The sequence below is a fragment of the Corapipo altera genome, unplaced genomic scaffold (genome assembly GCF_003945725.1).
Source record: "Corapipo altera isolate COAL_440 unplaced genomic scaffold, ASM394572v1 61168, whole genome shotgun sequence".
Classification (NCBI taxonomy): Eukaryota; Metazoa; Chordata; class Aves; order Passeriformes; family Pipridae; genus Corapipo; species Corapipo altera.
The window spans coordinates 31,783-41,956 of NW_020885183.1; the positions used below are offsets into that span (position 1 = coordinate 31,783).

A 10,174-nucleotide genomic window follows, 5' to 3' on the forward strand; every position below is an offset into this window, starting at 1 on the left:
CCCCCTGCCATGATGTCCCCTGTCCCCTCCTCACCCGTCGATGTCCGCCGTCTCCACATAGCACAGGCTGCTGGGCTCGGAGCTGCACAGCAGGAGCACGTCAGCCTTGAGGAGCCCAAAGGAGGAGAGAGCAGCCGGGTGAGCCCCTCCCTGCTCACCAACAACCCCCCCGTGCCCAGCCAGCCCCGGGCTCACCGGGACGACGCTGTCCTTGCGCAGCCGGACGATGTCCCCGACGCGGATGTGGCGCCACTTCTGCCGCTTGAAACTGCGGGAGATTTGGGGGGAGGGTCAAATGTTTGTCCCTGCAGAGCAGTGGGTTGGAGGCCCTGGGTGTTTCTGCCCATGCCTGCCCCAGATTCCTGTGGGAATGGGGTCTCCGGGTTCCTGTGCAGCAGGAGCGAGGGATGGCTGAGCACTGAACGTGGCACAGGAGCCATCTGTCACATCCCTCCTACCCACAGGTGACAGGGACTTTCAGCCCCCTGGCCACAGTGGGGAGAAGCTCATCCTTCCCTGGACCAGTGCTGAGCAGGGACACGAGTGTGTGGGTTAGATATGGTGACCTGGAGGGGTTCTGTGGCCAAGGGAACCCTGCTGCCAGCACAGCCCAGGGGGGCCCTCCTAGACCTGCTGTCCATGACCGGAATGGGATCGTCCCTACGGGGGAACAGTTGGACCTGCAGCAGATTTGGGGGCCAATGGGAGTGTGCAGAGCCAGGGACAGTCCCACCAAAACACTTCTCAGCTGCTTGAGGATTCTCAGCCCCTCGGATGATCCATCATTCCACAGTGTGGAAAACACGGGCACGGCTCCCCAGAGCCACTCACCTCTTCCCACAGAGGATTTCACAGGGCCTGCTGTTGATGCTCCTGTCGCTTTGGTGACGGCCCTGCACAGAGGGGAGAGAGAGAGAGGCCAAAGCAAAGGGATGGGCCATGCCAGGCTGCCCTGTCCCAAAAAACAATCCCCTCAATGGCACCACCTGCCTTCTGAGCTATCAGGGGTTGTGTTCTGATTAATAAAGGGGTTGAATTCCCGCCCCCCCCCCAGGTGCTTCTGGGGACCAGCCTGGCAATACAGCCAGTGGCTAAGGTGTTAAAGATGACAGAAATGGGGGTCTAGACCCCCAGAAAAGCACCCAGCTGGTCACATCCTTCCCAAGGGAGGATCAAAGCATTGTGGATGTGGTGCAGTCATTGATACCTCAAGAACTATGGACAACAGCAACTCCTGAGCTTCTCAGCGTCTCAGCTCACCTCACAGTAACGGGCCCCTCTGTGCTCCTGTCCCCCAGGCCCCACATCCTACATCCCACCCCACATCCCACCCCCACTCACGATGTCATCGATCAGGTCCCGCAGGCCCCGGATGACGAGGAGGCAGCTCAGGGGGAACAGCAGAGTGTACCAGGGCACCGTGGAGATCTCGGGGAAGGTCTAGAGGAGGAGAATGTTACACCACTGACACGACTTTCACCCCACCTTGGGACTCTTGTGGTGGCTGAGTAACCCCCTCATTCCCCAGCCAGGGTCTGATGGCAGCAGGGACCCGCCTGGGAATCATCAGATCAACATCTCTACCTGCAGAGACCTGGATTGCTGGATTCCCACCCCTTTTTGAAGGGAAATGTGTGAAATGTGTCGTGGGTCTCTGGAGGGTTGGATTTCTATTTTGGTCATCTGCATAAGCTCTGGTTGCATCCAAGCCTAGTGAATGTCACTGAATCACAGAATGGTTTGGGTTGGAAGGGACTTAAAGCCCATCCAGTGCCACCCCCTGCCATGGGCAGGGACACCTTCCACTAGCCCGGGTTGCTCCAAGCCCCCTCCAACCTGGCCTTGGACACTTCCAGGGATGGGGCAGCCACAGCTGCTCTGGGCAACCTGTGCCAGGGCCTCACCACCCTCACAGCCAACAATTCCTTCCCAATATCCCATCTATCCCTGCCCTCTGGCAGTGGGAAGCCATTCCCCCTGTCCTGTCCCTCCATCCCTTGTCCCCAGTCCCTCTCCAGCTCTCCTGGAGCCCCTTCAGGCCCTGCAAGGGGCTCTCAGCTCTCCCTGGATCCCTCTCTCCTCCAGGTGAACCCCCCCAGCTCTCCCAGCCTGGCTCCAGAGCAGAGGGGCTCCAGCCCTTGGAGCATCTCTGTGACCTCCTCTGGACTCTCTCCAGCAGCTCCACATCCCGCTGATGTCGGGAAAATTTAATTTAAAGTAACCAAACGACACAGGTTAAACCCCTCAGAGTTCATGAAAGACACTGGACACCAAGGAAAAGGAACATTCCTGGAAACCTTTTAGACCTGAGTTCCCCCCTCTGAACTCCAGAGAACCCTCCTCTGGCAGACACCTCTCCCACCCCCCCCGGTGTCCTTGTCACCTGCAGGAGGATGACGAAGACGAAGTAGACGTTGGCCATCCTGTGGAACTGCTCGTAGAGGTTCAGGGGCAGGAAGGTGAGCAGGTTGTACTTGGCTGTTTTGATGGCATTGCCCTGCAGGGAAAAGGCAGGTCACGAATCAAGGATCTGCTTTATGGATCCCCAAAACATTCTGGTGTTTCTGGGACTTTTCATGGGGTAAGAGGTGCCTTAAAAAATAACCAAAGCCACAGGGAAAAAGAAGGGGGGGATTTATTAGAGAAAAGGGCCACAGAAATTTGAAACAAAATAGTTTCTTTCTGATCATCTAAAGCCCAGCTAACTGACCCTGAACAGATGGTCATTATTTAGCTAAAATAAAAATAAAAAAAAAAAATCTGGTTTTGTTCAGTTAAAACTTTTCGAAAAATCTTTTTATTTGACCATCAGACTGAAAAGTTTCCTTCACACAGTTGTGGTCCTTGTCTGACAGTTTTAGGGGCACCTGAGAGGGAGGGAGCAGGTCCTCACTGAGGACTATGGATGGGACTCTCCACCCCACTGGAGACCCCTCTGGAGCATCTCTGCCACCTCCCCCCAAACAACCACCACAGGCTCAGGAGTGAGGGGCCGGGTGAAGGAATGGCCCAGGCTGGGCTGGGCTGGCTCACCCTGTACTTCTTCCTGCTCAGGCAGAAGGCAAATTTCTTCTTGGACTGTGCGTGGTACCGTCGGTCGTTGGCCCTCACCTGCCACGTGAAGGCTGGGAAAGCAAGAGGACACCCCCAGCTCCCATCAGAGCCAGACCCCCAGCTTCCATCAGAACCAGGACATCCCCCAGCTCCCACCAGAGCCAGACCCCCAGCTCCTCCCAGAGGGCACCAGGACCAGTGATGGTGCCACTGGGCTCATGGTGACCCACTGGTGGGGTGGGAATTCCAGTTTGAGGGGTGCTGCTGGAGGCACAGCTGGGACAGGGCTGGGGGACAGGGCCAGGACAGGAGATCAGAAGTTTCCAGAGGTGCAGGACCACTGGCAAACATCCCCCCTCGAGCCTCAGGCTCACCCTTTGGGCTCAGGGTTTGGTTTGTCAGGGACTGCAGGATGAGTCCCCCCCAAGCACAGTCTGTCCTGAAGTCCTGCTGGTTCCTCTCCTGATTTCATCTTTGCCATCCCAATGTTTTGCTGTCCCAAATTTTACCATCCCAGTATTTTGCAGACCCTGCCAAGCAGGGAACATTCCCAACCATGTTCCCAGTGCCTTCCCCACGGCTGGACATTCCATCCTCACCTCAAATCTGCCTCTTCCCCACCTCACAGCCCTGTCCCACGCTCAGATTTCTCACAAACCATCTAAAAAAAACCCAAGAGAAAATCCCCAACCCCCCCTGGCTGCACACTGACCTGGCAGCTCCTTCTTCCCACGTGGGCAGCCCGTGCCTGGGTCCTGCTCAGCCATGGTGGCCCCAGTGCCAGGAGCTGGGAACAAGGACAACCCCAGAGGTGTGAAATGCTGAGCAGGGACAGCAGGATCCCACCAGGATCCCTCCCAAAGCTGGGCCCTCCACCCCTCCAGGGCAGGACACCACGCAGAGAGGACACCATTCCCAGCAGCCTTCGCCCAGTCCCGGCTGCCTGGGACAGCTCAAAGACATTTTTCCCCTCTGAGGAAGTTCTGGGGAATCACTGGAAGCCGTAGGTGAGGAAGTGGAGCCCTCCCTGTCCTGCCATCACAGCCCAGCACCCGTCAGGCAGAGGGAGCAGCCACCTCCATCAATGACAACGTTTCCCTGAGCTCAGTGACCTTCCTGCAGGGATGGTGGGGAAGATTAATTAATGCTTGTGAAGAGCTTTGTGATCCTTACATGAAAGGAGCCAGTGAGGGATAAAGCATTAATTACCTTATTATTAAATAATCCCACCAGAAGTCTGTCTCTGCCATTATTGCTTATCCCACTCCTTTGATCACCACTTTTTCCTCTGTTCTTTTACTGAAGTATCTCCTTCCCTCTTGCTCCTCGTGGATGTTGGTTTGCCCCAACACACTCACAGGTGCCACCAGCTGGACACCCATCCCCATCCCAGGTCACCTCATCCTGGCTCCCATCCCAGCCCAAAGAGACCCTGAACTCCAACATGGGCAGTACCTCTGCCCCTGCAGCCCAGAAAAACCTTGGATCCATGACATCATCCTTCCTTACCACCAAGGACTCAGTGTGTGCCACTGTCCCTGGATGCCAAATGACACCCAGGCTTGGGTTGGGTTGGGAGGGACCCTAAAGCCCCAGTGCCACCTCCTGCCATGGGCAGGGACACCTCCCACTAGCCCAGGTTGCTCCAAGCCCTGTCCAACCTGGCCTGGGACACTCCCAGGGATGGGGCATCACAACTTCCCTGGGCAAGTTTGACCCCCAATATTTGGGGCCCGTCCTTGTTGTTTGCAGCACAGCTGAGGAGGAAGGAGCTACTGTGTGTGGTGGGACACTCCTGCTACATCTCACAGCTCCCACCACCATTTGTCCCACAGATAGGAGGGAGTGGGAAGCCCTGGGATGCCTGGAGGGATGAGATTTCTCCCAGGAGGAAAGCCCGCAGAAGCCCCTCGGTGCCCTGATTGGCCCTTCCCACTTTGTTGAGGCAAAATAGGATTTGGCCCAGGGTCAGGTGCAAATCTCCACATCTTCCTTCCTGCTGTGACCCCCCTCATGCCCTTGTCCAGGGGCACTGTCAGCTGGGGACACCTTTCCCTGCAGACACACTATCCTGGGCTGGATCTGGTTGGAAAGGACCACAGGGGGCACAACAAATCCCTCCCTCCCCAGCTCCTGACAGGCACATTTCCCTACCTTCTCCTAACAGAGGGATGGGCTCCCCTGGCCACAGCAGGAACCTCCTCCTTAGGGACCATAAATGGGATCCAGGCTCAGAGGGAACACCTGCTCCATGGAGAGCATCCAACAGGAGACCAGAGGAACCTCAGGGTGTCCAGTCACCTGCTCCCAGCCCTCCCAGCCAGCCAGTGCCCCGTGGTTTGTCCTGGTGGAGGTGACAATCCCTGCCCTGACCCCAGCCCTGGGAGTGTCCAAGGCCAGGTTGGATGGAGCTTGGAGCACCGTGGTCTGGTGGAAGGTGCCCCTGCCCATGGCAGGGGGTTGGAACCAGCTGAGCTCCCTCCCAACCCAAACCATTCCAAGGTTCTAACCTGGAGCATTTAGGACAGAGCCAGGGATGGCAGCTGGGGTGAGCCCTGAGCCTGGACCTCTGGGCAAGCTTATGATGATGAGGCAGGTCCAGATTCAAGCTTAGAAGTCCACAGTCAGGATGACAAAGGAGACAAAGGGCAGGGTGAGAGGGTGAGACAGAGCACATCCTTTGGGACAGGACAGCCCCAAGGGGCAGGGACAGGACTGGGCTCATGGCCAGGAACAGACGTGTGGCCAAGCTGGAGCAGACCCACCCACTGTGGGCTTGGTCTAGAACTGACCCCTGGGCTGAGCTTCCCAAACCCACAGCGATGGGTGAGGGGTCCCAATGAGGCTGCTCAGGGCCATTAACTCCTGTTCATGCTCTCAGGGTCCTGGCTCTTGGCTCAAAGCGTCTCCTGACCTCACTCCCTTCTCCAGAACACCAGCCCTAGAGGTGAGGCTGGCAGTGATCAGGGCCAAGGTGTTTTCCTGGGCTCTCTCCTTCCAGACCAGCAACAGTGGTCAAAGGGTCGAGCCCTGCTCTGCTTCTCACCGAGACACACACGGAGACCTGGGTTTGTCTGTGGTTGTCCTGGTGCCCCCTGTGCTCAGGATCTGGCCTGGAGCTGGTGATCCATCACGTCCCTCCGTGCCTGGCATCTCTGAGCCCCATTGTACCCAGCAAGGCTCCAAAGTGTCCCTGTTCCCAAACAGTGCCAAACAAAAGTGTGGCTTATTAAGCACCTGCACTTGGCAGATGTGGGACACTCCAGGGGCTGAGAGCCGTGCAAAGGCAGATGGGAAAAAAATGCCTCTTGTGGGGCCTGGAGCAGGGGGGAAGGGAGGGGAAAAGGGTGATCTAAAGCACTTGAAAAATAATTTCACAGAGGTATCCAAGAAACCTCGGTTCCAAGAAAGCTCTCAACAAACCTCACTCATCGCCTCAGTAATTAGAAATAAAACCTGCACTCTGGGGAGGCAGGAACAGGCTGGGAGTGGGTGCCAGGGCCCCCTGCCAGCCCCAGCCATGCGGGCCCACGGCCAGACCCTGCACTGGCCCCGGCCTGGGGCTTCCCAGGACACCCTCTGACCACTGTCCCACACCTCAGAGCAAAGCAGTGATTTCCTAACCCATGGGCTGTTCCACCAACCCAACACCAGGATGACCCAGCTGGTCCATCCAGCCCGGCAGGGAATGTCCCATCCTGCCAATCCCTGAGGTTTCCAGCTGCAGAGCAGCCCCACGGTGCTGCTGGGTGCTAACAGGACCCAAAGTAGGGCTTCCTCCCCCCAGCAGTGCAGTTCTGGGCTGTTGGGGGTTTGCAGAGCTGAACAAAAATCAGGTTTAAGCAGGGCCGGGCGTTGAGCCACGAGGGTTTGGCCCAGGCTGGGGAAACACGAGGAGATTTATGTCCCTCACTGACCCAACCCTGCTGCCACGGGGCTTCTGGGGCCGTGCTGTTCCTGAAAGCACGGGATCAGTGTGGGGCTGTTACTCGGTGCAGGAATTAGTTGGGTTCCCTGGGAGTGCCCGGGAGATCCGGCACAGCCGGGGGGTCCCTGCTCACCTCTGTGCCCTCCTGCTCCTTCCCAGACAAAACCCAGGAGGGACGGGACCAGCCTGACCCTCGTCCCTTTCCCGGTGCTGGCACAGGATCCCCGTGAGCGCTGCTGTTGTTTACCTGATCCCAGTGTCCCGGCGGGACCTCCCCCACCGCCAACCCCGCTCCAGCAGCGCCCCGGGCCATCCCGTGTCACCCATCGCGACATCCGACAGTGACAGCGACACAGGACACGCCGAGCAGGTGGGTGGGGGCCTCCCCCCGCCCTCGTCACGCCGGAAACGCCCCCGCGCTTCGGTGCATCACGGCTCATTAAAAACCTCTCGGGGTTTATTTCCCCACTCCGAGGACGTGCCCGAGCCATGAGTTTCCCTCCGCTCGCCCTGTTTTTCCACCCGCTTTGATGTGGTTTCAGGTGAAAAGGCGGCTCCGCCGATCCCAAAATGTGCCGGCATCCCAATCCCCGCGCCCAGCATCCCATGCCCGGCATCCTTAGGGTGGACTGCCCTGGGTACCCCCCTTCTCCACGGGGTCCACGGGGAGAGGCGCAGCTCCCCGGGGAGCCCCAAATCTGCCAGCCGTGACCCCCCGCTGCCCCAGGGGTGGGTGGGTGGCTCGGTGCCACCCTGCTCTCCCCGGAGTCCCGGTACCTGCCGCGATCCCCGGCTCCGGGCAGCGCCGAGCTCCTGCCACCTCGCCCCGGGCGGGACTGCTGCCACCCGTCCTGCCCCACGCGGGGACAGCCCACGCCACACCTCCAGCCCTGGCTCCGCAGGGACCTGCCCACCCTCCCTTCCTGCCCGTCCCTGTCCCTGCCCGGGCACCCCCGGCTGCCCCTCCTCGCTGCCCGGATTTATCGTCTCTGTTCCGAACACCTCGAGCTGCTGCCGCGGGAACCGCTCCCGTGGGATCTGCCGGGGCTCGGGGCCGCGGTGTCACGCTCAGGGTGTCCCTGTCACCGTCCTGCTGCACAGTCGGGTGGTCCCAAGTGGGTGCCAGGGCAGTGGGTGGGCACGAGCATCGCGGGGCGGGGAGCAGCGGATTTGGGCAGCCCCGGGGCCGAGCTGCTCTCACCGGGGAGCACTGAGCTCTCCGGGGCTCTCCGGGGCTCTCCGGGGCTCCCGGGGTCTGGCACAGCTCTCTGGGGCTCGGGCAGAGCCCTGAGGACCGAGGAAGGAGAGAGGAAGAGGCCGAAGGCACCAACGAGCCTCCGAGCAGTGGCAGCGCCGGCACCGCGAACCCGGCCGGGGACAGAGGCCACCCCGATGGTGACAAACCAGTGAGGCCAGAGCCAGCCCGGTGCCTGCCCTGTGCCCTGCACTCATCCTCCACCCCCGCAGTGGTCCTGCCTCCCCCGTCATTAGATTAATTGCCGGCCGTAATTAACTGCAGACACCCGGGGGCGATTCCCCAGCGCCAGCCCCACAGTCCATAAAGCATTTACTGCTCAGCCAAGAATGGCTCCTTCCAGCCCCAGAAACGCCACCTGCTGTGTCCCTGTGTCCCCAAATATGTCCCATGTGTCCTCATACGTGTCCTTGTGCCCCCATGTCCCCGTGTGTGTCCCCACAGCTGAGTCCTCATGTCTGCAAACACGGCCCCATGTCCCCCTGTCCCCATATCCCTGTTCATGTCCTCATGTTCCCAGAAGTGTCCCCATACGTTTCCCCATGTCCCTGTGTCCTCATACATGTCTCTCCATGTCCCCTGTCCCCATGTCCCCATATGTCTTCCCATGGCCCCATACATGTCCACACATCCCCATAAGTTTCCCCACGTCCCCAGATGTGTTCTCGTGTCCCTGTGTCCCCATGTCCCCATAAGTGTCCTCATGTCCCCATAAGTGTCCCTGTGCCCCCATACATGTCACTATGGCCCTGTGTCCCCATATGTCCCATGTCCCCATACATATCCCCATGTCCCCCCAGTGCCTGGGTGACACTGGCAGCACTTGACCTACAGCAGTGGGGGCAGATTTGGGCACATCTCCATCCTGGGGCTGCTCCTCACCTCCTGGAAAAGGAGGGAAAAGCCTCTCCCAAAGGGCTGGTGCTGTGATGAGCCAAACAAACAAGTTGTTGTTGGCTTTCTCACTGGGCTGGTGACGGTGACACACGTTTGGAAACAAAACTCAGTGGCTGCTGAGGGGGGTCCAGCTCCAGGGCACGGGTCTGGGGCAAGGGACAGGAGGGGACATTTGGGATGGCCTGGAGAGAGAGGGCCAGGCCAGAGTGGGGCTGGGCTGAGGAGTCCTGGAGTCAGGACTGGTTGGTGGTGGGAGGGACCTTAAAGCTCATCCAGTTCCACCCTCTGCCATGGGCAGGGACACCTCCATGGTTGCTCCAAGTTCCTTCTCCCTTCCCTCTCCCTGAGTCCATCCCTGCCCGTGGCCCTTTCCTGCTCCCACGGCGATCCCTGTGGATCCAGGAGGGCTGATGTCCAGCCCTGGAGCAGCACCCACAAGGGAATTCAGCATCTTGGCCCTCACCTACCACCTCCCACCCTCTGCTCCCTCTGTGGCACGAGCAGCACCAGAACCTGCCAACCCCCCTCAGACCAAGGGGGCACCCCCGGGAAGGGCCAGTGGCCACTAGGGCACGGCAGGGACAGGCCCCGGCCCCAAACTCAGTCACTCTCTACTTCCTGCAGCAGCAGGCTGGATTTGGAGGACGGAAAGGGATTTCCACAGCCCACCCCTGTGTCACCCCCTTGCTCTACAGGGGCACAGAGGGGGTGGCTTTGGGCACCCGGGAACCCAGAACACCAGAGAGAGCAGCCGAGGTCACCCTGGCAACAGAGGCCGGGAGGTGACATTTCACCAATCAATCACCCCCTGCAATTAGTGACCCCCCCGGGCAACTAAGGGAGTGCCGGGAGGCCTGGCAGAGGATGCTCCTGGGGCGCCACAGTGGCTGTCCTGGTGTGTCCCCTCTCCTTGCACCACAGTGGCTGTCCCAGTGAATCCATTCCCTCTCCTGCCACACCAATGGCTGTCCCAGTGAATCCATTCCCTCTCCTTCCATCACAGTGGCTGTCCTGGTGTGTCCCCTCTCCTGCCACCCCAA

General features: G+C 59.5%; 1 protein-coding gene across 1 annotated transcript in view; it reads right to left on the reverse strand.

The window, feature by feature from the left end:
* The window catches only part of ATP8B3 (ATPase phospholipid transporting 8B3), a 21,797-nt gene extending 14,602 nt beyond the window's left edge, over positions 1 to 7,195 (reverse strand). Inside the window, exons 1-8 of the mRNA XM_027631193.1 lie at positions 7,116 to 7,195; positions 3,767 to 3,841; positions 3,034 to 3,125; positions 2,384 to 2,497; positions 1,342 to 1,440; positions 832 to 893; positions 196 to 268; positions 35 to 105 (exon numbers count right to left, since the gene is read on the reverse strand). Coding sequence (XP_027486994.1) covers positions 35 to 105; positions 196 to 268; positions 832 to 893; positions 1,342 to 1,440; positions 2,384 to 2,497; positions 3,034 to 3,125; positions 3,767 to 3,821 — 566 coding nt within the window. The 5' untranslated portion in view covers positions 3,822 to 3,841; positions 7,116 to 7,195. The remainder of the gene's footprint in view (positions 1 to 34; positions 106 to 195; positions 269 to 831; positions 894 to 1,341; positions 1,441 to 2,383; positions 2,498 to 3,033; positions 3,126 to 3,766; positions 3,842 to 7,115) is intronic.
* Positions 7,196 to 10,174: the final 2,979 nt, after the last annotated feature.